A 27529-nucleotide genomic window follows, 5' to 3' on the forward strand; every position below is an offset into this window, starting at 1 on the left:
TCCCACAGGAGTGTGAACCAGCAGTTGTGAACGGGGTGCGGGTTGCCAGGAGGCAGTCTCAGAAACATTTCCTTCTCCAGGGGGAGCTTTTGGATGTGGAACTCCCACCTGTGAGTGTGTAAAGGTTCCTGTTCCAGGGTTGACAGCATTTTGTTTCCGGTGACTGGGTTTTATCTTCTCAATTTAGAGCTTTAGCTGCTTGGGAGTCTGCGCAAAGTGGCTGTTCCCAGCTAGGGCTCCCCACTGGGAGCCCTTCCCTCTCCCACTGTTTCCAGGCACCATGCAGGGAGCAGGTGTGTGGGGTGTGCCGGCCAGCCTGCCTCCCACCAAGGGCTGCCCCTGGCCATAATGCCTGAGGCCCAGATCATGGGGGCCACATTCGCCGGAGGGTCCTAGTCCTCAGTTTCCCTCTGTATGAGCCCAGCATGACCTGGTTTGCCTCCTAGGCATCAGGTCTCCAGGATGTGCTGGTGCCCAAGGTGAATATTGTCCTTGGAACATGGCAAGAGGCCCAGCTGTGGTGCCATTCAGCAGATGTGAGGTCCTTCCCACCTGCCAGGGGCAGCCGTGGGGCGCCTGATCTGTGACAATGGGGTCGTGGCCCTCGCAGTACTGCAGGAGGCAGGCACGCCCCTGCCCTCCCCATATACACGGGGCAGGTATTGAGGGTCACAGTTGGCCAGTGCCTGTGGGCCTAAGGCAAGAAAAGTGAGTGTCCCTGGGGGAAAGAGCAGAGGCCGGAGTTGAGTTTGCCCTTGACGCGCCACTTACTTGGTGGGGTATGTGGGCCCTGTGTCTGTTCAGCACGCCTCAGGAGGGTCTGCCGGCCTAGAGAGGCAAGACGAGGACAGAAAAGGCATCATGGGTAGAAGGGAAAAGCACAGCTGTCGTGGCACTGTTTGCATGTAGCGACGATTCTTTACTGAGAAGCAGCAAGTGAGTCTACAGGCAGAGCCACCTGGTGACTTGGGGATCGAGCGGAGCTGCCAGAGATGAGCGACAGGCACAGAAACCCAATCTCACCCCTCATCTGCGAGCCGCTCACAGCAAACGTGGCTCCCAAAGATGCCCCTTATGGTGCTAGCAACCAGAAATAATGGATCTTGGAATAAACCTAACCAAAAAAATGATCTTTATGGAGAAAATAAGAGACTTTTTTTGGAAATAAGAAAGAATTTCTATAATAAACAGAAGGATGTGCCAGGTGTTAGGAGAGCTCTGAAGCAGACAGCTAACGGCTTCCCCCACATTCTCTGCAGGTTCAGTGCAGCCCCATTTGGGATCCCAGCAGGGTTTGCCGATTTAAATGCAGGCGGATGAAAGCCCAAGGCCTGTCAAGAGGCCAGGGCTGCCCTTCCAGAAGGCAGGGCTTGCCCACAGAGCTTGCAGGACCCAAGCAAAGATGGCAAAAGGTCTAGGAATCGGAATCCCAGAGCAGTGGACGTGGTGTGAGACCTCAGTCCCCTCCCTCCCCCTGTCCACGCTGCGGCCTCCGTGAGTGCCCTGTGGCCGCTGAAATGAACGACCACGACCTTGGTGGCGTAAAACAACACACGCTCCTTCTCTCACAGCTCTGGAGGCCGCCAGTCTGACACAGGCCTCACTGAGCCAAAATCAAGCTGTGGGCAGGGCTGCTTCCTCCTGGGGGCTCCAGGGGAGAACCTGTTTCCTGCCTTTCTCAGTGTCTAGAGGCGCCCGTATCCCTTGGCTCAGAGCCCCTTCCTCCCCCTTTACAGCCACAGTGCAGCCTCTTCCGGTCTCTCTCTGACTCTTACCCTCCTACCTCCTACCCAGTGAGGACCCTGGGTCCCCGGGTCTCCCAGATGCTCTCCTGTGTCAGGGTCCTTCACTCAGTCCCACCTGAATGTTCCTTCTGCCACGGGAGGGGACAGATTCCCAGGCTCCAGGGATAAGGATGCAGACGCCTTTGGGGTCATTCCTCTGCCTGCCACATGCTTAGGCATTTCTGTCAAAAGAGAACTGGCAAACTGGAAACACAAAGCAGGAAAGTATCTTTATAACCCAAGGCTAAGTGATTCTTTATTAAAAAGCACAAACCAGAAAAATAAAGATGGACAAATTCAGTGACTCTCAAATCCACTGCTGTTTATCAAAGGATGAACCTTTAAGAAAGTGAGAAGACAAGCCGATAGGTAGGGAAGATACTCGCCACCCGTCACTGACTAAGAGCAGATAAGAATGCCTGAGGACCAGGAGGGGCTCAGCCCCCAAAGGAAGAGGGCATGGAGGAGGAGACCCCTTAGGCTGATGAGCCCAGCCTGCTCTGGGAAGCGCTGAGGAGATGCTGCTGTGTGCTCCTCGGACCACCAGAGGTAGAAACACCCACCGTGCCCAGCCCTGGAAGCCGGTGCAGCGGGCAGCCCAGTCCCCTGCTGCCTGGGACCTGCGTGAGTCCAGCTGCATTGGAGACGGACCTGGCCTTATCCAGAGAAGTGGAGCATTTGCAAACTGCACACCCAGAGCTGTCCTCAGGGCACGTTTCCTGGAGAGACCCTTGCTGGGGGGCACTAGGACTGAGCAGATGCAGGGACAGGCAAACTAACCAACCTCCATCGATGGAGAGGGACAGGCAACCAGCGCCTCCTGATGCCCTTGTCTGCCCCACAGGCATGAGCGCTGGAGGCCACTGCTCCGTGCCCTGTGGCTCTCGGACACGACCTCGCGTGGCACAGGGCTTCTCATATGCTGTGCTTCGTTTGTTTAAAGTCCATAGATGGGGCGGCTGAAATGGCTGAAATGTACAATTTCACACCTGTGGAAGCGGGAAGGTCATGGTCCAGGTGTCGGCTGGGCTGGCCCATTCCGAGGACCCAGGAGGACCTGTCCCAGGCCCCTGTCCTGGGCTTGCAGGTGGCACCTTTGCGTTCCCGTATTCTCCCAGAGTGTGTCTGCCCAGATTCCCCCCTTTGTAAGGACACCGGCCACGCTGGGCCCGGCCCGCCCCAAGGGTCTCATCATAACTCATTCCGTCTTCAGTGACGCTCTTCCCAAACAAGGTGGCACCCCAGGTCCGGGGGCTAGGACTGCAGCACCATTCAACAGCACAGGGACTCAGCTCTGCAGCAGGCGAGGGGCTTCCTGCGGGGCAGGGGCAGGCACAGTTGCCCATTTGTGTTGTCATCCTGCAGGGCCTGTGTCTACACTGCAGGTCCTCTGGGGTCTGGGAAATCCTCAGAAATAATGCAGACTCCAGCAGGCCAGCCGGGCGCCTGAGCATGGGTCGCGCTGGTAGAGGATGAGTTCCTGGGCTGGCTGTGGTAGTCAGGCCTTGTATCTTCTGAGCAGGAGTCTGTGTTTGATTCTGGAGACTGTGAGCGCCAGGCGAGGTCAGCAGGGGAGTGGGGGATGGGCACAGTTCAGGGTCTGTTCCAAGGGGGACTGTGGGATGTCCCTGGAGGGACTGGCATGCGACAGGGAGATGGCTGAGCCGTGACCATTCTCCCCACAGGACGGGCTGGCATGGGTGGGCTGGGCTTGGGCTGGGGTCCCTGAGGGTGGGGGAGCTGCATGGGCCACTTTGAGCTTGGGTCTTGTGAAACCGCCCTTCTCACGAGTCAGAACGTGCTGGGGGCTGTGTGTGGTCTCACAGGAGACGGGTGAGTTACGGGAAGACAGGCAGAGAAAGATCCAGGCTTGGGTTTGGGGACCCGGGCCTACCCAAGCCCACCGGTTAACTGCCCATGTGACCCTGAGCTGGGACGCTGCCTTGATGGGCCCTTCAGGAGAGCAGAGACCAGAGGACACGCGTCCTCCCCAGGCCAGCGCGGTGGGGGAAATGGGGCAGGCTGCCACCGCTGCTGCCACCTGTGGGTTCGGGCAGCAAGGAAAGTGGCCCAGTCCTGGGAAGGCTTTTACAGAGTGGAGCTGGTGGTCAGAGTCTGTCCTGGGTTCTCAGTGGGGCCTCCTGGGAGGGGTCACAAGGATCCCCTGTACCATGGGTGTCTTCCTCCCTGTTGAGCAGACTCCAGGGGCTGGCCAGCCTCTGGCTGGAGGAAGGGCGGCCACCAGCTCCTGTGACTTGGTTTACCCAACTGGCTAGCAAAGGACTGTGGCTTCTTTTCCCTTTCCTTTTCCTTTCCTTTCCTGATGGAGTTGCGCTGTGTCACCCAGGTTGGAGTGCAGTGACGCAATCTCGGCTCATGCAACCTCCACCTCCCAGGTTCAAACGATTCTCCTGCTTCAGCCTCCCAAGTAGCTGGGATTACAGGTGCCCACCACCATGCCCTGCTAATTTTTGTATTTTTAATACAGACAGGGTTTCACCATGTCGGTCAGAATGGTCTCCAACTCCTGACCTCAGGTGATCCACCCGCCTCAGCCTCCCAAAGTGCTGGGATTACAGGCCTGAGCCACTATGCCCAGCCTTCTTTTCTTTTCTTTTTTTTTGAAACCGAGTCTTGCTGCGTCCCCCAGGTTAGAGGGCGGTGGTGCAGTCATGGCTCACTGCATCCTTGGCTTCCTGGGCTCAAGCAGTTCTCCCACCTCAGCCTCCTGAGTAGCTGGGACTGTGGACGTGCACCGCAACTCCGCTCATTTTTCAAAATTTTTAGTAGTCTCGGGGTCTCGCTGTTTTGCCCAAGCTGCTCCCGAACTCCTGGGCTCTGCCTCAGCCTCCCAAAGTGCTGGGATTACAGGTATGAGCCACTGTGCCCAGCTCTCTTTTCATTAATGTGACTAACTGTTATTTACTAATCTGCCCAAGCCACACCCTCCCCATCCCCGGCGTTACCTGCTCTCACTTGGGCCTCCCCATGGCCTTGGCCTCCGAGAGACTCAGGTTCAGGGAGGTCCTGAACCAGGGGGTCCTGGTTCTCTGGTCTCCCCTCCCCATGCGTGGTCCTGGCTGGATGGGCGGCTTTCCTCCCCTGACAGTGGAACTTGCCCCGTGGAGAGAAGCCTACACTGCGTGGGAGGGAGTGGAAACCAATGGCTCGTCCAGCTGCCTGGCGTAGGCAAGGCCCTGGCCTGGTCACTCACCGTCCTGTTTAAAGATGTACAGGGCGACTCGCCCCCTCCCGAGATCCCAGAGCGGGGGTCCACACACTCTGTGCAGTGGTCACAGTGCCAGGAGGCTGGGCCTGGTGCCTTTCTGAGGCCTGTGGCTTCCACGGGTCTCTGAAGGGATCAGCCCCCACAGAAAGGCCAGGGACCAGCGAGGAGGGTTAGGGGCCACCTTGGTGCCACGTCAGGGTTTCTGCCCAGGGAGGGCTCAGGACTGGCGCTGCCCACCCCCCTGCCTCCCGACCTGGACACCCTTATCTCTGTTCCATGACAGAGACTCCTTCTGAGAAGGACCCAGTCTGGCAGGGGGTGGGCGTTTTCTTGGACACAGCCCTTTTCCCAGGAGCCCGCAGTCCCAGGAGCCTCTGGACGAGAGATTTATCTCGAGAGAGCCTCATAAATGCATGTTCACAATCAGGGGCACGACAGGAAATGCATGTCACAGGGCTGCGGGAAAGATTTCCTAAAGCGGTTTCTGGTCCTCCTTGAATGCCAGTTTCACAACCCTAAAAGCTATGACGCTGAGGCACCTTTCAGGACCTAGCAGTGGGGTGTGGGGTTTTGTGTTTTCATATGGAACAAGCTGGGAAGGGGCCGGAACCTGTTGCTCACAAGGGCCAGGAGGCATCAGCGTCGGGGAGGAAGCCCCTCAGGAGGAGAGGTGCCTGGGGGGCAGTTGGGAGGCTGCTTCCCAGTGGCCGCTGGTGTCCCCTACCTCATTCTTACTGGCTGCTTCGAGGTCTGGGAAGAGCGGCCGCCCTATTGCCCAGCGCTAGGAGGGACTAGCAGCCCCACCAGCCAGCCCTAACCCCAGAACCAAGCAGAAAGCAGGAAGGCGGTCTCGGTCTCGTCCACCTCTCCTGAGCCTGCAGGGAGGCCCCGCCTCCCGGAAGAAGGCCTGCAGTGCAGGACACACAGGGTCAGGGGGCAGAGCCAGGATGGGGACCCAGGAGGGCTGGCACAGTGCCGTCCTGCCTGCCAGAGGGTGGAAAGGCTGCGGAGAGTGTAGCAGCCAGCCCCCAGCCCCCAGCCCTTCCCCTCCCCTCATCCTGGAGTGCCGCTCTCAGGAGAGGCCTCGTGGCTGGTGACTGGTTTTAGGACACGGAAAGTAAAGGCTGCCATGTCTGGAGGGCGGCCCCAGCTCATAGTGAGGGGCTGCGAGCTCAGCCCGGGGACCCCCCAGCACGTTCCAGCCAGGGCTCTGGGACCGTCAGGCGCACCTGGCTGCGGGTTCAGCACGGGAGGGTGGCGGTGTTGCAGGGGGTGGCCAGAGGGCCCCTGAGACCCGGGCTGGTTGGTCCAGGCATGGCAGCCAAGCACGAAACTTGAGGGAGGGGCCCCATAAGCCAGGCCGCAGCTGGTGGGTTGATCTCGGCAGCCTCGGAGCAGGAACAGAGTGTTGTCCTTGGAAATGGGTGGTTTCTTGCCCCCTCCACAGGGCAGCCTGGGCCTCCGGGCCTGTCTTGGGGTTTGCTGGAGGCTCTGGTGGAAACCCCGGCGCTGGGGAGGAGTGGCCTCACCACCAGGCAGGCTAGTGAGCCCTGATGGTGGGGGTTCCTCTGTGACACCTTCCCTCTCCCCCAAAAAGAGTGCTAGCAGGGCCTCAGCTGGCTGCCCTCGGGGGCCTGGGCGCACCCTGGGCCCCGTCTGTACCATGGTCCCTGCTCCGTTCTGAAGCCCCTCACCCGTCTCCCCTCCCTCAGGCCAGGCAGGTGAGGGGCGTGCCAAGGTCCCTGTGGAATGTGGTCCCCATGGCAGGGACCGAGCCCCAGGGAATGGCCCACGGCAAGGACAGAGCCCTGAGGAATGGCTGTGGAGTGTGCCGCCATCTTTCGGGGTGTCCTTCCTGGGCATCTCCCTCTAACAGGGTCCCCTGTGTGTCTGCCCGGGCTTCACAGAGCCTGGGAGCCAACCAGGAGAGGGCTGGAAACCTGTTCTTGCGAGTTTGAGAATCCAGGGCGCCAGCAGGCGCGGGCTGTGCGTGGAGTGCGTTGAGGCTGCTGCCATTGTCATTCACCGCTGTCCCCAGGCAGGGAATGGGGTGGCACCCATCAGCCGGGCACCTGAGGCTCAAATTATGTCCCGCTTTGTCTCCCATGCCTGGTCCCTCCGGGAGACAGAACCAGGCAGCCGACCAGGGAGGGCTGTGGGGAAGCGGGACTTGGGGCCATCCCTGTCCTTGGAGGAGGAGGGAGACAGCCCTACAGTGTGGCCTTTGGTGAGAGGACGGCCCCCGGGAGGCCTAGGCGCTGATGGTGGCCTCAGCTCCCACCCAGCCTTGCCTCCCAAGCAGAACCAGGGCTTGGGGCGGTCGCACCAGCCGCCCCTCAGCTCCCAGGAGGCCCCGTGGGTGGGGGGAGGATGCCAGCCCCTTAGAAAGGGAGGGACTCCCCAGGGACCATCTGAGCAGGCACCTGTGGTCTCAATGTGAGGACAGCCCAGGTCTGTGTCCCTGGCCCCACAGCCCCGGCTGGAGTCCCCTGTGCGCAGAATTGCCTGTTGTGTGTGAGGACAGCCTGGCTCTGTGTCCCTGGCCCCCACAGCCCCGGCTGGAGTCCCCTGTGCGCAGAGCTGCCTGTTGTGTGTGAGCACAGCCCAGCTCTGTGTCCCTGGCCCCACAGCCCCGCTGGAGTCCCCTGTGCATGGAGCTGCCTGTTGTGTGTGAGGACAGCCCGGCTCTGTGTCCCTGGCCCCCACAGCCCCGGCTGGAGTCCCCTGTGCTCAGAGCTGCCTGTTGTGTGTGAGGGGTGGGTGGGGGTGCCAGCTGGGGACTCTGATGAGCGTTTCCTCCTCGCCTTCTTCCCCACTTCCTCATGTGTGCACTGAGCGGCCCTGCAGCTGGAGGCCGTGAGGCTGTGTCCTGGAATCTTCCTCCCTCTCCTGAGACCATTGATGCCCCAGGTGGCGCCCTCCTGGGCCAGATCCTACGCCAGCCCCCACCCTTGAAGTTGAACCCAACTTGGGTGGCCCAGGCTTGGGAAGCCGGCCCAGTGGTAGCGGGGGGGCCTGAGGCCCAGTCTCTGGTGAGCCTGGATGGGCACCGCAGCCTGCAGTGTGGAAGGCAGATCAGATCTGCCGTCCTGAGTGAGGCTGGGCAGGCCCTATCATGGACAAAGGAATATTGGGTTTCCTTAGGGTAACAAAGCTGTTTGTCCTCAAGTGCCTTTTACACACGCAGGACAGTGGCTTTCCTGACAGGCGCTCGGGGTGAGGCATGTGGCCTCTGCAGCCTGCTCGGGCTGCTCCAGCTTCCTGTGGTGAAGCTTCCAGCCCCTCCCCTCTGCATCTCCATGCCTCTGCGCCCAGCCTCCCAGGGAGGGGGTGCCTCCCCTCTGGCATCCGCAGGGGAAAAAGTATTTCTTCCCACGCCAGCCCGTCTGCTGTGTCCAGTGTTTACCTCCCCTGGCCAGATAACAGCTGAGGGGCCAGATAACAGTGGAGGGGGGGGTCATGTAACAGTGGGGGGCCTGGATACCAGGGGAGGGGAAGACTGCACTCCCTGCAAGGCCAGACAGGACCTGGGGGTGTTCCAGGCTCCCCTGCTGGGGTGCAGGTCAGGGAGGAGCCTGGCCAGTGCCCCCAGTGCCCCAGAATGCTCAGGACTAGCAGGGGTGGGGACCAGGGCAGTGGCGGGGGCTGCCTTCGCCTTATGGCTGCTCGCCTGTCCTTCTTGAGAAACAGGTGGGCATGTGCCTGCCAAGGACACCGTGGGCGGTCCCCGAAGCCTGCAGATGGAGCTGGGGTGGGTGTGGGGAGGAGAGCTGGAGCAGGGAGGGCAGGGCCGCCTCCACCCCTGGGGGAGGCTGTGGGCTGGGGGCCCCTTATGAGAGTGTGTGGGGCAGTGTGGCTCCCTCCTGGCTGCAAGGTCTGTTGGGGGAGGGTCCTCACTTGACCCTTCCTGGGGTCAGCGTGGGTCAAGGGTTAAGTGTCACCCCTGGCTCTTGGGACCCTCATTGCTGAGGCTCTCAGCGCTTACCACTGGTCCTGGCGTCACGGACTGGAGCTGGGGGCAGCGCGTGGTGGGTTTTATAGCAAGTGGTGAGATGTGGGCGCTGTGCTCCCAACCAGACCCCGTTAAGTGCCACATGGTCAACAGTTTAGTGTGCAAAGATGAATTTCCTTCTCTTGATTTTTCCTTATTTTTCCAGCCTGTTGGGGGAGGTGGAGGTGGTGAAATGTTAACAGTGACCAGTTCGTCTTGATCTGCTAGGGACCTTCCAGTTTTAGCACTGAAAGCCCCACAGCCCAAGAATCCCTTGGATATCAACCACTGCTCCTCCTTCCAGAATGTCCCGAGAGCCCTAGGGCCTGGAGACACACAGGTGGGGGCCTGAGCCCCTGTCCCCCTTCTCCAGATGGAGCAGGCAGGGCCCCAGGGCTCTAGGACTCACGGTATTCTGGGGTCCACAGTGTGCTGTGTGGCCAGGCTGGTCTTCCTCGAGGACAGGGCCTCAAGGTGCCATGCCACAACTTACCCTGAGTGTAGCAGCCCTCAGAGGGATTGCCCCGGCACAAGCTTCCCACAGCCCGACACAGAGCCCCGCTGGGCTCACATGGAGCTGTGTGCAGGGCCAGGCTCTCCCGGGTACTCCAGGGCAGAAACCTTTCCCAGCATCTAGAGGCCCCTGCATCCCTCAGCTCGGGTCCCTTCCTCTCCCTTCACAGGCACAGCATAGCCTCTTCTAGTCTCTGACTCTCACCCTCCCGCCTCGTCTTGTGAGAGCCCTGTGGGGACATCGGACCTCTCGGATCATCTAGGATCACCTCCCATTTCACTCAGTCCCACCCACAGTCTTCTCTGCCAGAGTCCCCCATGTTCCTCTGTCATGTCCCACATCCACATATCCAGGAGAGTTGGGACCTGCACGCCTCTGGGGGCTGTGATTCAGCCAGCCAGGCTGCCCATCCAGTTTTATTTGATTTACTGCACACCCATCCTGGCCCCAGAGTAAAATGCCACCAAACACATGAGTCAACTGTTCCCTCCCCGTCAGCTGTCAGGAAATCTCCCCAGTGCTGGCCCCGGGGAGTTCCACGCGGAAGGGTGTCGGGCCCTGCAGGCCCATCTGACGCTTCCTGGTTCGCTCATGTGACCGCCGGGTTGGGGTTCATTGATTAAGATTTTGTGTGTTGTTCAAAGTTTTACTTTCGTCAGAAGCAAAACCTTAATGTTTCCACATCAACGGTAGAAATGTACATAATTCGGATACACGAGAACACAAAAAGTGCTTCTCCCCCACCCCCACCCGGGGAAGTGCCGTTTAGCACGGCCCACCCAGGTGGGAGCCCGGAAGACAGAGCAGCCTCCCCCAGCTGGGTTTGGTGACGCGTCTCCCCACCTGCCGTGACCCCAGAAGGCACCTAGAGCAACACCTGGTGGGTCCTCACAGGCCTTGGAGGGCAAGTGCTGCTGCTGCGCCTGCGTTCTGGGGAGACCAAGGCCTGGGGGTGCCTGGCCAGGTGCCCCTGCGGTGATCTGAGGTGGCCCGAAGCCTGTGTTCTCTGCCCACCCGTGTTCCCGTGGCCTCTCTGGGCTGGAAGGAGCCCTCGACCATCCCAGCCGAGGTTGGGGGATTTCTCGGGAGCGTGGGACCAGCACCTGAGCCCGGGTTCTCTCCCTGACCGCCCTCTCCTCTCCCCACAGAGGACGGGAGGGGCAAGCTGCGGCCAACCAAGGCCAAGAGCGAGCGGAAGAAGAAGAGCTTCGGCCTGCTGCCCCCGCAGCTGCCACCCCCGCCTGCTCACTTCCCCTCAGAGGAGGCGCTGTGGCTGCCATCCCCACTGGAGCCCCCGGTGCTGGGCCCGGGCCGTGCGGCCACGGAGGAAAGCCGCCTGCCGGCGCCCCTCAACGTCGTGCCCCCTGAGGTGCCCAGTGAGGAGCTAGAGGCCAAGCCTCGGCCCATCATCCCCATGCTGTACGTGGTTCCTCGGCCAGGCAAGGCAGCCTTCAACCAGGAGCACGTGTCCTGCCAGCAGGCCTTTGAGCACTTTGCCCAGAAGGGCCCGACCTGGAAGGAACCAGTCTCCCCCATGGAGCTGACGGGGCCAGAGGACGGTGGAGCCAGCAGTGGGGCCAGTCGCATGGAGACCAAAGCCCGGGCCGGAGAGGGGCAGGTGGGGTGGAGCCGGGGAGGCAGGGAGGAGGGGGGCAGGTGGGGTGGATGGAGGAGGAGGGGGCAGGTGGGGTGGGGCGGGGGAGGCAGAGAGGAGGGGGCAGGTGGGGCAGAGGGGAGCTGATGGCGGGGGAGGGGGAAGGTGGGGAGGAGGGGGCAGGTGGGGTAGATGGAGGAGGAGGGGGCAGGTGGGGCAGAGGGGAGCTGATGGCGGGGGAGGGGGAAGGTGGGGAGGAGGGGGCAGGTGGGGCAGAGGGGAGCTGATGGCGGGGGAGGGGGAAGGTGGGGAGGAGGGTAGCAGGTGGGGCAGAGGGGAGCTGATGGCGGGGGAGGGGGAAGGTGAGGAGGGTAGCAGGTGGGGTAGAGGGGAGCTGATGGCGGGGGAGGGGGAAGGTGGGGAGGAGGGGGCAGGTGGGGCAGAGGGGAGCTCGGGGTTGAGGAGCAGGGGCAGGGAGGAGGGGGCAGGGGGGCTGCCTGCTGGTTTCACAGGGGACTGTGGCTCTTCTCACAGGGTAGGTGGGGTGCCTGTACTTAGAGAACAGAAGAGCCCCGTGGTCCTTTGCTGGGACAGTCACCCCAGGAGAGGAGACTGAGGTCTCAAGCATGCCGAGCCCCTGTGTGGCTCCGAGGGAACCCCACCCAGGGGTCTGTAGCGGAGCCCTCACTGCAGCCTGTTGTGTGTTTCAGGCACCGTCCACATTTTCCAAATTGAAGATGGAGATCAAGAAGAGCCGGCGCCATCCCCTGGGCCGGCCGCCCACCCGGTCCCCGCTGTCGGTGGTGAAGCAGGAGGCCTCAAGTGACGAGGGTGAGTGGGGGTCCCCAGGTCAGCTCTCATCAGCCCTGCTCCACGCTCTGCTGCTGCTGGGGGGGGGGCTGGCTCCCCTGCGGCCTCCTTCCCCCACTCCCCCGGTCTCCTCCCCTGAACCCAGGCCTTTCAGTGGCTCTGCCGCCTTATCTGTAAAATGGCGGCTGCTGGCACTTGGAATCGCCAGGCCTGGCACTGCATGCTCCATGCAGACCCGGCTCCCGCCAGTACCCCCTCCCCCAGGCCTGGGCCGGGTGCCCCCGCCGGCTGCCAGGTGCACGAGGCCACACTTCCTCTCACGGCCTCGGACCTGCTCGATGCCTATAGCTGCTCATGTTCTCTGGAGTGTTGACAGAGCAGGACTGTGTGCATGGCGGGGACCACATGGGTGGGGCAGAAGTGCTGGCCACCTCTACCAGGTGGAGGGGATGGAAATGGGGTCACAGTTCCGGGATAGCCAGGTGGGGCCTGAGAGCCCGGGCGGGGTCAACATACATCCTCTCCCAGTTTCCAGCTTGTTTCCAGTGCCAACGTCCTCACAGCCATGTCTACTGCTAGAAACGGCCAGCAGTAGAAGTCTGTTCTCAAAAGTACTGAGGCTGCCTTGGGGACAGGGGGAAGTCCACTCTATTCAAGTTGCATGACCAGAGGAAAACCTTTCACCCAGCCTGGTCACCCAGACGTGTGGTAACTCCGGGACAGGTGGTCACTCCAGGGCAGGCTGTCACCCCCGATAGGCGGTCACCCAGGGCAGGCTGCCACCCCGATAGGCGGTCACCAAGGGCAGGCTGTCACCCCGATAGGCGGTCACCCAGGGCAGGCTGTCACCCCCGATAGGCGGTCACCCAGGGCAGGCTGCCACCCCCGATAGGCGGTCACCCAGGGCAGGCTGCCACCCCCGATAGGCGGTCACCCAGGGCAGGCTGTCACCCCAGTAGGCGGTCACCCAGGGCAGGCTGCCACCCCCGATAGGCGTCACCCAGGGCAGGCTGCCATCCCCGATAGGCGGTCACCCAGGGCAGGCTGTCACCCCCGATAGGCGGTCACCCAGGGCAGGCTGCCATCCCCGATAGGCGGTCACCCAGGGCAGGCTGTCACCCCGGTAGGCGGTCACCCAGGGCAGGCTGTCGCCCCGGTAGGCGGTCACCCAGGGCAGGCTGCCACCCCCGATAGGCGGTCACCCAGGGCAGGCTGCCACCCCCGATAGGCGGTCACCCAGGGCAGGCTGCCATCCCCGATAGGCGGTCACCCAGGGCAGGCTCTCACCCCAGTAGGCGGTCACCCAGGGCAGGCTGCCACCCCCGATAGGCGGTCACCCAGGGCAGGCTGCCATCCCCGATAGGCGGTCACCCAGGGCAGGCTGTCACCCCCGATAGGCGGTCACCCAGGACAGGCTGCCATCCCCGATAGGCGGTCACCCAGGGCAGGCTGTCACCCCGGTAGGCGGTCACCCAGGGCAGGCTGCCACCCCCGATAGGCGGTCACCCAGGGCAGGCTGTCACCCCCGATAGGCGGTCACCCAGGGCAGGCTGTCACCCCGATAGGCGGTCACCCAGGGCAGGCTGTCACCCCGATAGGCGGTCATTCCAGGGCAGGCGGTCACCCTGATAGGCGGTCATTCCAGGGCAGGCGGTCACCCCGATAGGCGGTCATTCCAGGGCAGGCGGTCACCCCGATAGGCGGTCATTCCAGGGCAGGCGGTCACCCCGATAGGTGGTCACCCAGGGCAGACTGTCACCCCGATAGGTGGTCACCCTGGGTAAGTGGTTAGCCAGGACAGGCTGTCACTGGGGCAGGTGGTCGTGTGGGGAGGCAGCTGCTATTAGAGATGCCCGGCTCCGCTCTGCTGGCTGGGCTGCCCACGATGGGCGGTTCAGGGCTGGGGAGCTCGTGCCTCCCCATGGAAGATTCCTCCCAGGGTTGAGCACAGGCCATCCGGGGCTTGGAGAGGTTGGAACAAAAGGCTCCTGCGAAGCTTTGAGTGGGAGGGGAGGAGATGGAATCTTCGATTTAACCCTCAGCTGAGAGCCGCTGTCTTTGTGCACAAGTCCTGCTAAGCCAATTTTTCATCTTCCGCTTCGGCCTTTCATTGGGGATGTACGTAGAAACTGAAAATGGTCTTTCATCCTGCATGCAATTGGAGGGGTGGAGAGAGGAGGGTTCTAGAAGCCCGTGGGATCACAGGGCGGGAGCTCCCAGGAGTGGAGGAATCGGCACGGGGACAGAGGAATGACCAGGGGCCCCGCGGGCTGCCTTGGGAAAGGGGTCTTGCCTTCTACCCGGGTATCCTAGAAGGCACCTCCAGGGCCTCCCTGGACTCCCCCACTCCGCACACCCCACTGTGGCCCTTTGGTGAGACCGGAGCATTTGCCTGTGAGACCATCATGGCCCCAGAACCCCAAGCATCCTGGGGTTGTGAGTGACAGACACAGCCAGTGGCTCCGTTCTCATCCCCAGGGCCTCGGGGCCACTTAGGGCCTTCCCTGGGCTCAGCTGGCGGGACTGTCTGGTTTGGGTTTTCAGAGGAGTCTTGGCCTAAGGGCTTCCTGAGTCTACCGTGGGAGTCCTGGGCCTCCACCTCGGGGAGCCTGCACTGCCCTGCCCTCCTCTAGGTGAACCAGGGGCAGTGCCACAGCTGGGCTGATCCCAGGACCTCAGGCTCCCCTTTAGGTTGGGCTGAGGGTTGGGCCACAGGAATGGGCACCCCACTTCCTGGGGACAGCACACTTGTGTCCACAGGAAATGCAGGGAGGGGACGTGGGAGATTGGGGTGTGGCAGCTGGCAATGGAGGCCATCAGAGTCCAATGGGAACAGGCGACAGGCGGGAGAGAGACTACCGCGGCTTCTCAGCAGCAGACTTGCCTTCCCGGAGAGTGTTCCCATCACGCACTCTTCCTGGGACGGGCTGCCTTGGCTTCCTAGCCCTGGTTACGGCCCCTCCTGACTCCCTGCCACACTCCTTCGGCACCTGCCTTGAGTTCAGGGAGTCTGTGCCCGCCCAAGACAGGAAGGACAGCGTCCCTGAATCTCAGCTGATCACTGCCGACGCCCCCACACAGACTCAGACTGCAGGACGGGTGTAGGGCAGCCAGGGCAGGGCTGGGCACTGAGTTTGGCTGGTCCTTGGCCCGAAAGGCCCCGGGTGAGTGGACGGCTCCGGGTGTCCAGGGAGAACCAGGTGCTGGGGGAGGGGCTCAGAGGAACCACATGTGGGGGCTCTGGCCTCAGGTGGCAGTCAGCCGAGACAGACGTGTCCCCGTCCTGTTGATGGGATGGGATGCTGCAGTGTCAGCTTGATGGGCATTGTGGAGAATGGGGCAGCCAGGAGGCAGGTGGAGGCGGAGCTATGGGCCAGGGACCCTGTGGGCAGCCAGGGCTGTAGACCCGGGTCCATCTCCTGGGCAGTTGGGGTGATTCCTTGGATGAGTTTTTAGGGGGCTCAAGTGTCTCTCTCCCTCTCTCCTCTGTTCTTCTAGAGGCATCCCCTTTCTCCGGGGAGGAAGATGTGAGTGACCCCGAGGCCTTGAGGCCGCTGCTGTGTCTGCAGTGGAAGAACAGGGCGGCCAGCTTCCAGGCCGAGAGGAAGTTCAACGCGGCGGCTGCGCGCACGGAGCCCTACTGCGCCATCTGCACGCTCTTCTACCCCTACTGCCAGGTGGGCAGGCGGGCCTCGTGGGTCCCAGAGAACCCAGGCAGGGGCGGTAGGAGAGGGCGAGGGACCGGGCACCCCACATTCCTCCCTCTCTCACGCAGGGCAGGGTGTTGGCCAGCACCCCGAGTTGTGAGGGCTTGTTCCTGACAGCCGTAGGCAGAGCCTGGTCTCTGGGTTTTGTTGGAATGAAGCTTACTAACGTGCACATCTGCAACATGAGCCATGGTGGATGGGGCAGAGGGAGGCTGCGGAGGCTCGGGGTCACTGCCCTCAGGGAGCGCCCATTCCTGGTGGGCGCTGAGATGGGCCAGGTGGTGTGGGGGTGCAGTGAAGGCCCGGGTACACCACCTGGGTGGCTGGGCGGGGCTCCTGCAAACCCTGGCCTGTCCAGCTGAGCTGGGCACCTGGCTGAGGTCCCGTTTTTGGTGCTCTTTCCATGCTGGCCTCGCCTGTCCTCTGCACCCAGATGGGGAGCGGACCTCTGCCCACAGCCATCCCAGGCATCAGCACCCAGCCCAGCCTTTTTCCTCGGATCTCTTGGATCCCCCCTCCTCTCTCCCCTGGGCGTGCAGCCTCCCCAGGACAGGACCTGGCCCACGTGCTTTGCACTCCCAGCTCCTAGGCCCATGCCAAGCATGTCCAGGCATCAGCAGAGCTGCCCTGGGTTGGGGACCTCACCCCCCAGGCCTGTTCGCTGGCCGGGTCTGGGTGGACAGAGCCAGAGAGGGTGCTGTGCCGAGGGTGGCAAGCCTGTCTTGGGGCCCTGCTGCTGGGAGCTGGATTTAGTGCTCTGGTTCCTGAGACAAACAAGACCTGACAGCCGACACCGTCTCCAGGCACTTGCTGTCCTTTGTGAGGCCAGAGAGGCTGCTGGGAGCCACAGGGCCGGGAACGCCACTTCAGACATGCGTCTTCCTAACTCCCCTTGCCAGGCAGAGTGTGGAGACTCGTTCATCACACACCACCCCCAGCATACCCCAGCGCCAGGGGCCACCCAGCACCAGGGGCCACACAGGCAGGCCTGAGCTCTGTGTCTGGATGCGACCCTCATGGGAAGGTCTTCGGCACGTTGGGAACAGGGTCAGACAGTGTTTGGGGATCCTGACTTTCTGGAGGATCCTGACTTTCTGGAGGAGTGAGAAGAGGGGCCGAGGTGGCTCTGGCCATCTCCCCGACCTCCCCCTCCAGAGCCAGGGGGTGTCGAAGCCTGGGGCAGGTGCCCTGAGAGAGGTCTGCACTGCCTGCCCGCCTACACCACACATGGCTCTGTCCCCTGAAGGCCCCCTCTCCCCTACAGGCCCTACAGACTGAGAAGGAGGCACCCACAGCCTCCCTCGGAGAGGGCTCCTCGGCCACATTACCCTCCAAAAGCGGTCAGAAGACCCGACCGCTGATCCCCGAGATGTGCTTCACCTCTGGCGGTGAGAACACGGAGCCGCTGCCTGCCAACTCCTACATCGGCGACGACGGGACCAGCCCCCTGATCACCTGCGGCAAGTGCTGCCTGCAGGTCCATGCCAGTGAGTGCCACTGTGGGGCCCAGAGGAGCTGCGCCCTCCCTCAGGGTGTTGGTGGGGGTGCCATCCTCCCCTGCGGAGGGCCACGCCGGCCCCTCTCCCCAGGCTGCACTTTCAGGGCCAGGGCAGGGGCCTCCCCCGGTGACTTCCTGCAATTTCTGACTTTCTTGTCCTTCCCGTCGTGGTCCCACCATCCTCAGCAGGGGGAAAGGCTGTGGCCATGGAAGGGCTGTGTGACCGCATGCCACCCCGGGGCAGAACAGGGCCTCCACTGCCCCCAGCGTCCAGAAGATGCTAGTGCAGGCCTCGGTGCTGGCCTCTGGTGCCAGCCTCTGCGGAGAAAGCCTCTGCTCCAAGGGGCACTGGGCTCATCCCGCCCTGTCCCTGACACCCAGAAGCTGACCCTAGGGCCAGAGCAAGAAATGGGCCAGGCACCCCGTCTCTCCACAGGCTGTGTTCCCCGAGAATGGCTGTCTCTGCCAAGCAGCCTTTGGGGGCAAACATCCCTGCCCTTGACCTTGGCCCAGGCAGGGTTCCTCCTCACTGGCCCTCTGGACAGTTCTGCCGATTCTTCCGCAAGGCCTGGGAGGCGACAGGAGGAGCTCAGGCACCCGCTACGCCTGTGATTTGCGGCCGTGGTTGAAACTGATGGTCACAGTGAGATTGCAGCGTGGTCAGGGCATCTGATTTATCTCTGCTCTCGGGGACCCCTCCCCAGTCCTGAGGCTCAACCATGGTCACAGACAAGAAAATGGATGTCTGTCTCTTTCCCAGGCGCGGGGGGCAGTGGCGGGCATTGGACTTCCAGGGCAGGAGGAGGGCTTTCTGGAGACGTTTAATTTTCTGTGCCCCTGGCCGAGGCAGGTAGCCATAGATCTCTGTCGGTTTCCTCCTGGCCGGTGGCCTGCCTGGGGGATCGCGTTGTCTCCTGGCTGGGAGGCTCTTCACTCTGCTTTGCTGGGCCTGGGTTTGAGACGTGCCCCTGGGCAAATGGGCTCCCTGGGGGAAGGGTTGCTGAGGGTCCCAGGCCTGCCACAGCCGGGCCACCCCAGCCAGGGCTACCCCAGCAGACGCCCCCCACCCCCAGCCATGCCCACCACCCCGCTGCTCTGGAGGCAATGAGGTCCCAGCCCCCAGCCTCTTCAGTGGGCCACCAGCACTGGCAGAGAGCCCCTTCCACACTGTGGAGCAGTGACCCCCAGCAGAGGCAGAGCCCTGGGGGGCAGATGGCACCCCTGCCCTTGCTCTGGGGGCATGACTCAGCCTTTCGTGCCCTTTCCCCGTTTCCAGACCCAGGGCCACATCCCACAGTGAGTCGCTCTTGTGGCTTTGACCTTTCTGGACACAGCAGGAGGAGCCGCTGTTGGGGGGCAGACCCGCAACAAGGAGGGGCCCTCAAGATACCACCAGGCTGAGCGCAGCAGACCCAGCTGGAGCTCAGGGGGCCCTGCTTCCCTTCCTGCGTTCTCCTTCCACACAAGTCGCTTCCAGACCTTTCTCTTGCTCCACATGCAGTGGCCTGGATTGAAGCTCAGAGGGTGGGAACAGCACGCACCCTGAATGCTGCAGCTGCGTGCGGAGGCCTCGTCACTCCACATACAGACACTGGCCCCCGAGTTACCTGGCCCCTCCCCCTGAGTCTCACTCGGCCCCCCAAGTCTCACTTGCCCCCCAGATCTCAGCCAGCCCCCGCTGTCTTCCAGGTTGCTATGGCATCCATCCCGAGCTGGTCAATGAAGGCTGGACATGTTCCCGGTGCGCGGCCCACGCCTGGACTGCGGTAACTCGCTCCCTGCAGCAGGGGTGGTGCTCTGAGAGGCCTGGGTCCCGGCCCCACTCCAGCGGGGTGACTTTGGGGCGCAGTCTCCCCTCCATGGGCCTGGGTTCCTTCATCTCTGCCCTGAGGGGCTAGAACCCAAGGGATTCCCACCCATCACTTTGGTGGCTGCTAGGTTGAAATATAAGGGCCATGGGCTGGGGACAGTTGGCGGATCAGGCCCCAAGCAGTGTATGGGGAGCCTGCTCACCCAGGGCTGTCTGGTCTCCACAGGAGTGCTGCCTGTGCAACCTGCGAGGAGGTGCACTGCAGATGACCACCGATAGGAGGTGGGTAGTACTGCGCGTGGGGGCTGGAGGGCCAGAGGGGAGCCTGCCCTGGGCTGAGGCTCTGCAGGGTGTGACCCCAGTGCCCAGGGGTCGGCCATCACCTCCACTTAACCGCCCCGTGTCATGGATGGGGTGGCCGGGGCTGAGGAGGAGCATACACCTGCCCTGACCTCCCTGAAGGTCCCCAGGCCCTGACCCAGCTGACAGCCACATCACGCCCAGCCCCTCTGTGACCAGCCCAGGTCCTCAGAGGCGCACCTGACCCCGCCCCACCTGCCCTCCCAGGTGGATCCACGTGATCTGCGCCATCGCAGTCCCCGAGGCGCGCTTCCTGAATGTGATTGAGCGCCACCCTGTGGACATCAGCACCATCCCTGAGCAGCGGTGGAAGCTGGTAGGTCCTTGCGGTCGAGGCCCACCCTGCCTCTAGGGCCACCGGCCAGGCTCGGCTCCCCACCTGCGCGATCTGAAGCGGTCTCTCCTCCAAGCTCTGCATCTCCATGGGGGTGGTGGGCAGCTTTCAGGAAGCCAGTGACCCTGACTTTAGCAGGCGTGTTATTTTTTGAATCGTTCCCCGAGGTGCAAGGTACAAAAGTCAAAAGGCATCAAGGGTGCCAGAGATAAGCAGGCCCCGTCAGGTGCGGCCTTGCGGGCATCCTCTGCAGAATCGAGCACCCCATGCAGTTTCCACCTTTCCAGAAAAGCAGAGGCGCCGCACGTGCCCCGACACAACCGGGCCGTCCGATCTTTGTTGTTTTTCTAATAATTATAACAAGCCTGGGCAACATGGTGAGACCCCATCTCTATAAAAAAATAAAAAACAATAGCTGGGCGTGGTGGCACACACCTGTGGTTTCAGCTACTCGGGAGGCTGAAGTGGGAGTATTGCCTGAGCCTGGGATACCCAGGCTGCAGTGAGCTGTGATCGCGCCATTACACTGCAGCCTGGGTGACAGAGCCAGGCCTTGTCTCAAAAAAACAAACAAACAAAAAAACAAAACAATTGTAACAATGCTTAGCATGAGATCTGCCCTCTTAAGAAGCATCTGAGCTCCAGTACAGCATTCACCACGGGTCCAGTGGTGGGCAGCAGGGCTCTGCGGCCCGCTCACCCGTCCTGTATAACTGACACTTCACACGTGCTAAGCAGCAGCTCCCTCCGCCCACCCCAGCACCCAGCACTCTGCTTCTGTGTGTTTGCCTGTTTATAGACCCCACGTGAGTGGGATTGCACAGTCTTTATTCTTCTGCGACTGGCTTCTTAAGAGACAGGGTCTCTCACTTTGTCACCCAGGCTGGAGTGCAGTGGTGTGATCACAGCTGTCTGCAGCCTCACATTCCTGGGCTCAAGCGATCCTCCCTCCTCATCCTCCTGAGTAGCTGGGACCACAAGCATGTGCCAAAAAATTAGGTTAACTCCCAATTTTTTTTTTTAAAAGATGGGGTCTCACTATGTTGCCCAGGCTGTTTGGAACTCCTAGCCTTGAGATCTTCCTGCCTTGGCCTCCTGGGTAGCTGGGATTACAGGTGCGAGTGGTGTCTTTCATTTGGCGTAATGTCCTCAAGGCTCATCCACATTCGTTCAACCCAAATATGGCAAGAGTTCCTTCTTTTCCTGGCTGAGTGATGTGCTGCCGTGTGGATGGACCGTGTTGTGTTGATCCGGGCACCCGCCGATGTCTCTGCCTTCAGGCTGTTGTGGGTTGCGCCGCAGCGGATGTGGGAGTGTGGTTGTGGTTTGGAGATTCTGATGTCATTTCCTGTGGATACAGACCCAGCAGTGGGCTTGCTGGACCGTCGGGCAGCTCTGTTTTTAGCACTGGAGGAAACTGCTCTCCCTTGCGTCTGGACGGACTCCCATTCGCACCCCCGGGGTGCAGGGCTCTCCTCTTCCTCTCGTCCTCACCCACACCTACCTTTGACTTTTTTGTAGCAGCTGCCCTAGCAGGTGCGAGGTGGTCTCGCTGTGGTTTGATTTGTGTTCTCCTGGCGGTCAGTGACGCTGGGCATCTTTGCACAGTCCTGTTGGCCATCTGCATGCCATCTTTGGAGAAACGTCTGTTCTGCTCCTTCGCCCATTCTGTGCCTGGGTTGCTTGGCCTTTTGTGGTTGAGTTGGAGGATCTCTGCCGCTCCACTCTTGGTGCACATTGAGGCCCCCCTGTAGATGTGCGCAGCCTCCTTGGGCGTGGCGGGGCCTTGTCGTGGGGGCTTGTGAAGCTTCCTCCTGCTCTCAGCAATGATGGCCCGCCTTTGGGGAACCCCTTGGAGCCACAGGGCAGTCAGGGAGTGGTCAGTGCTGGCCACCAGCTGGCTGTGCACTTGGGACAGATTCCTCGACCTCTCTGTGCCTCGGCCGTCCCTTCTGTGCTGTGGGGTTGCCACAGTCCCCGCCATGCAGGGTTGCAGTGGTGTGAGCTGGGCCCACTCCCTGAAGCACGGACCACCCCGTCTGAGCACTAGCAGCTGCTCAGGGCTTGGCAAATCTGCAGCCTCGTCCCCTCAGGCCCCTAGTGTCGCCCACTGCATTTAACCCACACAGTGAGAGCCTGTGGGGTCATCCTGCATTGTCTGTTTTGCAGGTGAGGAGCCTGGGGCCTGGAGGGGCTTGGCCGATCATGGCCCGGGCTGCAGCCCTGCAGGGCTGTCTGCTGCACACCCTGTAGCCCATCTGTGCACAAGGCACTTGGGGTTGTCCACGCCTGCTGGAAAATGACACTCAGCTGGCCCTTTAAATCAGCTTCCTGCAGAGCCTTGGGATCTGGCCCAGAAAGGAGATGAGGAGGCCAGGCCTGGTGGCTCACGCCTGTAATCCCAGCACTTTGGGAGGCCGAGGCGGGTGGATCACCTGAGGTCAGGAGTTCAAGACCAGCCTGGCCAACATATGAAACCCCGTCTCTACTGAAAATGCAAAACTTAGCTCTGCATGGTGGGACATGCCTGTGATCCCAGCTACTCGGGAGACTGAGGCGGGAGAATTGCTTGAACCCGGGCGGTGGAGGTTGCAGTGAGCTGAGATCGCGCCACTGCACTCCAGCCTGGGTGACAGAGTAAGACTCTGTCTCAAAAAAAAAAAAAAAGATGAGGCGAGCTAAATGCAGACGTTGCTGGGGCCGTGTCCCCACTAAGGGCTGTGCATGTGGCAGTGCTAATGGGGAGGACACGTTTGTCCCCGTGCACTCCGGCCTCCGCACATGTGTCTCGTGGGCCCCTGGAGGCTGGGCCCGCAGCCAGTAGCACCCAGCAGCGTCCTGCCTGCTTTTCCTGACTGGTTTATCTTCCCAGTCGCGGACACAGTGCCTGGTGTTGACATTCAGGCTCCTGTGGAGGTGGGGCTGGAAGCAGACACATCAGTCTGGCAGGGTGGGTCTGCTGGGGAGACCCACGAGGGTGGGACTGATGCCGGCCACAAAGCCCGGGCTCCCGTGCACTGGTGTGAGGTGCCCACAAGCCCGGTGGGCTTGGATGCCGTGCTTGGAGCCCACAGGTGCTGGGCCACCTGGGCGGGGCCGTGCGGGCAGTCTCAGAGGCTCATCTGGAAGGGGAGCCCCCTTTCCTCGTTCGTGGAGTGGAGCGTGGAGTGGAGCGTGCAGTGGGTCATGCCGGCCTGGCTGGGCACGGCCAGGCGATTAGGAAGCTGGCAGCCTGTGGGTGATGCTTCCAAGGCACCAGTGACTCACTCCACAAACGTGGGCGTAAAAGGCCTCATGATTCAGGTGGAGTGATGGTGCGGTGCGCGGTGCAGTGATAAATCCTCCTGCCCCGACGCCTTGTGGATCATCTGACATTTCCAGAACGCAGCCTCTTCATTACCGGTGCTTGTAACGATGAATTAAAAATCCTTTTACACAAGGCCTGCTTGTACTGCTTAATGGGGCTTTGCAAGGAGGTGGTGGTTAACTCCTGCTCGCCCAGCCGCCCAGCCACCTTCGCGGGCCACGGGCAGGCTGCAGGCATGGGGCACTCACTCCTGGTTACCCATCCATCAATTTGTCTCCAGGACTTCCCCAGCCACCGGCTCAGGGCTCCAGGCAGTCCTGGTGAGTCAGCGGCTTCTGGCTGGCCGCCCGCCTGGGCCAAGTTACCACCACGTTCTCAAGGCGTGCTGCTGAGAAGCCTCTCACCTACCGGCTGGGCAAGTTCCTGGCAGCGGGCAGAAGCACCGGGAGCTCCCTGGAGGATCTAGGAGGTCTGGGAGGGGCTTGGGATGGGAGGAGGTGACTCCAGGGCAGCAGGAGGGGTGGGCAGTTGCACCAGCTCTCTCTGCTGCCCACAGTCCTGCCTGGAGGGGTAGGGCTCGGTCAGGAGGGAGGGGCTCTCTGCTCCTCAGGGGTTGGAGTTGTTTGCGAAAGCAAGTTGGTGGACAGCCACCGCGCCTCAGTGTGTGACACGCTGAGGACACAGCATCATGGGTGGTACCTAGCGGTGACCACCTGCTTCCTCCAGGCCGTGGTGCCCTGCAGACCTCCGAACCCACCCTGCGTCGTCCTCACAGCCCTGTGGCCTCCGAGGAAGGACACCGAGCCGGGAACTTCTAACCAAACACCAGTGCCTGGGCCCTTCCAGGCCCCCCACGGGCCATAGACCCTGACTCCCCCGGCACACACTGGCCTGGGCCAGGCCAGCACTGGATGTGAGTCTTCAAACTGCGGCTCCCAGGAAGGGAGGTGATGGCCAAGAACGCCTGCCCGACCTCCTGTGGCCACAGCGCGTGGCGTGACTAGACCTCGCCTTAGGAGGGGTGGCTCTGGGCAACCTCGGCCCCAGGCGCAGCTCCTGACAAATGGTCCCATGGGTCCTGGGGCATACTCTTCACAACGTGGAGATGCAGGGTCACGGGCTGCCTGCCACCACGGGGCGGAAGGAGATGGTGCTGTGCACCAGGATGCCCCGGGGCTGGGTTTCTCCTGGGCCTGGGCCGAGGGGCGGAGGCCTGTGGGTGACATATTCAAGACAGCTAAGCAACCCCACCTGACAGTGTCCAGGTGGGGCCTCTCCCCCACCCCCAGGCCCCCCAGGGCGCGCAGCCTCCACTCCTACACACCGGCCACTCTGCCGGAGGGGGAGGCCGTGCTGGAGTGCTGCCTGGCGCGTGTTGTGTGATGGGAGAATTGGGTATTGACAGTTTAATAACGAGATCTCAATGCCGTCAATCGGCGCTGCTCCAGGCCCTTGGCTTACCTGGCTTTTGAATGTGATTTATAGAGCGGTGACGGTGCCGCTTATTAAATGCTTAGCTGGGCCCGGCGTGGGTGTGGCGGCCGCCAGGGCCCCAGTGCTGACTCCGGCAGGTGTTGCAGCGGGAGCCTCGCGGAATGAAAGGTGGCTCTCCGGTGCTCGCTCCTCACCAAGGAGGCTTCTCTCAGGGCTTCTTGTTAAAATCTGACGTAAAGGACCCGCGCAGTGGCTCACGCTGTAATCCCAGCACTTTTAGGAGTTCGAGGCGGGAGGATCCCTTGAGCTCAGGAGTTTGAGACCAGCCTGGACAACATAGCAGGACTCCACCTGTACAAAAGTTAAAAATTAGCCAGGCATGATGGTTGCGCCTGTGGTCCCAGCTACTCAGGAGGCTGAGGTGGGAGGATCGCTTGAGCCCAGGAGTTGGAGACCACAATGAGCTATGATCGCGCTGTGCACTCCAGCCTGGGTGACAGAGCAAGACCCTGTCTCAAAAAAAAAAAAAAAGAAAAAATCCTTCACTCTAACCATTCTAAAGTGTGCCACTCCATGTTTTTTAGTACATTCTGAGTTTTGCCAACTATCACACCGTCTAATTCCAGAACAGTTCATCACCCCATGAAGAATGGGCCCCATTACCGGTCGCTCCCATCCCCTACCCTGTACCCACAAGCCCACTTCCTGTGTCTGGGGCTTGCCTGCCCTGGGGGTTGCAGATCACAGGGTCACACGGTCTGCATTCACCTCCGTGTCCCCAGGGCACATCTCTGTCACCACGTGGTTCCTCTCTGGCTGAGCGACACCACGTGGGGCTCTTTGGTGTCTGTCCCAGCAGTCAGTGATACGCAGGGGGACGGGAGAGGACTCCCCGAGGGCTGATCTGTCCCAGCAGCCAGTGACACGCAGGGGGGACGGGAGAGGACTCCCCGGAGACTGAGCAGCAGGAGGCTGGGTCAGTGGGTCTGGAGGGCTTGGCCAGGGAGGCTGCGGGCTCTGGGCTGCGGAGGGGGACCCTCACTGGGCAGAGCGCAAGGCCACTCCCGCGATGCCTCCCTTGAAGGCTGTGCCGGGAGGGGCTGGGGCCTCCGTCCCAGGGTCCCTAGGGAAGCTTGAGCCCCATGCCCCTGCCTGTGTCCCCGTCCCCAGAAATGCGTGTACTGCCGGAAGCGGATGAAGAAGGTGTCGGGTGCCTGTATCCAGTGCTCCTACGAGCACTGCTCCACGTCCTTCCACGTGACCTGCGCCCACGCCGCCGGTGTGCTCATGGAGCCGGACGACTGGCCCTACGTGGTCTCCATCACCTGCCTCAAGCACAAGTCGGGGGGTCACGCTGTGAGTTCCTGCCCGCCTCCTTGCCCCCGTCCCCGGCTCCCACCCCCACCGACGCCCGCGCTGACCGCGCCCCACATCCTCCGCACCCTGCCAGGTCCAGCTCCTGAGGGCCGTGTCCCTAGGCCAGGTGGTCATCACCAAGAACCGCAACGGGCTGTACTATCGCTGTCGCGTCATCGGTGCCGCCACGCAGACCTGCTACGAAGTGAACTTCGACGATGGCTCCTACAGTGACAACCTGTACCCTGAGAGCATCACGGTGAGCTGTGGGGCCGGGCAGGGGGAAGCTAGGAGCGGCCTGACTCCAGATACCTTCACGGGGTCCCCTTGTCCTCAGGCCCCAGGCCCCTTCAGGAAAGGCACCACTCACTGTTCTGCAGAAACAAAACAGAAAGCGACCCGCAGCCAGGGCTCTGCACCGCCCCACTACCCCGGGCCCCCACAGCCGGCTTTGGGGCTTCAGGCAGAGAACCTCACTTGCCAGCACGGAGAGGGTCTAAAACCCAGCGACAGCCCCCGGCATAGTGTGGCCAGGACCTCACCTCCCGCCTGTTCTCCCTGCAGAGTAGGGACTGTGTCCGGCTGGGACCCCCTTCCGAGGGGGAGCTGGTGGAGCTCCGGTGGACTGATGGCAACCTCTACAAGGCCAAGTTCATCTCCTCCGTCACCAGCCACATCTACCAGGTAAGTAGGGGACCTGGCAGCCCCACCATGCCTTCGCCAAGCTCTTTTTGTAGGTGCGGGGACAGGAGGATCACACCCCTGGCCCAGGTGCCTTTGCCTGGGGCAGTGGCGGGTGTGGGCCATGGTTAGTGAGGCCTGCAGGGCCTGGCTGAGCCTTGGCTCGCCTGCCTAAGTTAGAAGCACAGGGCTTGTTTGTTTTCAAAGCTAAAGGGGCCTCCACTCGGGTGACATTTCCCTTTGAGACACCTTCTCAATTTTTAACATAAGTTCTCCCTTTCACCGTTTTGGAGTATACAGCTCAGTACCCCTGGTTTTTTTTCTTTTTAATCAAATTGGTAGTGAGTTTCTTCTCATGGCTGTGGAAGAGAAATTATTTAAAAGTGTGGAATCTTAGACCAGGCACGGTGGCTCACCCCTGTAATCCCAACATTTTGGGAGGCCGAGGCAGGCAGATCACTTGAGGTCAGGAGTTCAAGACCAGCCTGGCCAACATGGTGAAACCGTGTCTCTACTAAAAATACAAAAATTAGCCGGGCTTGGTGACAGGCACCTGTAGTCCCAGCTGCTTGGGAGGCTGAGGCAGGAGAATCGCTTGAACCCGGGAGGCAGAGGTTGCAGTAAGCTGAGATCACACCACTGTACTCCACACTCCAGCCTGGGTGACAGAGTGAGACTCAGCCTCAAAAAGTAAATTAATTAATTAAATGAAATAAAAGTGTGGAATTTTAGGAGGAGAGCTGCCCATATCCCAGCAGCTAGAAGCGTCGCTCCCAAGCCTGGTGCCACACTTCCCTTGAGCTCCCCTGGCTCGAGGCTCCCGGGAGGAGGCGACACCTCGTCTCTTCCAGTCACATCTGCCCCATTCGAGGAGTGGGGACGAAGGCTCACTCCTCACTCAGAGTCACCTTGGGTCACGTGGCGGGTCAGCCGGTGACGTCCTGGCCTTAACTCGCACCCCGAGCCCCAAGTTCTTTGTAGACATCGGAGTTCAGCTCTTTATGGCGTCTGTTAAGGTGAAAACCCCGACCCCTGCGATGATCCCGAGGCTGCGTTAAAAAAAAGGTCCCACATCTCCCGCCAGACCTGAATGATCTGAAATGATCGAGTGTCACTGAGT

The 27529-nt window shown here is 61.5% G+C and overlaps 1 protein-coding gene across 4 annotated transcripts in view; it reads left to right on the top strand.

Annotated features, from left to right (window-relative positions):
• Window positions 1-27529, top strand: part of KDM4B (lysine demethylase 4B) — a 184540-nt gene that overhangs the window by 149729 nt on the left and 7282 nt on the right. For 3 of the 4 annotated variants that reach the window (XM_054462795.2, XM_054462796.2, XM_063657995.1), the window contains 10 exons: window positions 10667-11136; window positions 11823-11943; window positions 15421-15599; window positions 16894-17116; window positions 18817-18893; window positions 19164-19219; window positions 19505-19613; window positions 25543-25728; window positions 25823-25987; window positions 26293-26412. In XM_054462795.2, coding sequence (XP_054318770.1) covers window positions 10667-11136; window positions 11823-11943; window positions 15421-15599; window positions 16894-17116; window positions 18817-18893; window positions 19164-19219; window positions 19505-19613; window positions 25543-25728; window positions 25823-25987; window positions 26293-26412 — 1706 coding nt within the window. The other variant, XM_054462797.2, reaches the window with a different exon arrangement.

Source organism: Pongo pygmaeus, chromosome 20, assembly GCF_028885625.2.
Source record: "Pongo pygmaeus isolate AG05252 chromosome 20, NHGRI_mPonPyg2-v2.0_pri, whole genome shotgun sequence".
NCBI classification, from domain to species: domain Eukaryota; kingdom Metazoa; phylum Chordata; class Mammalia; order Primates; family Hominidae; genus Pongo; species Pongo pygmaeus.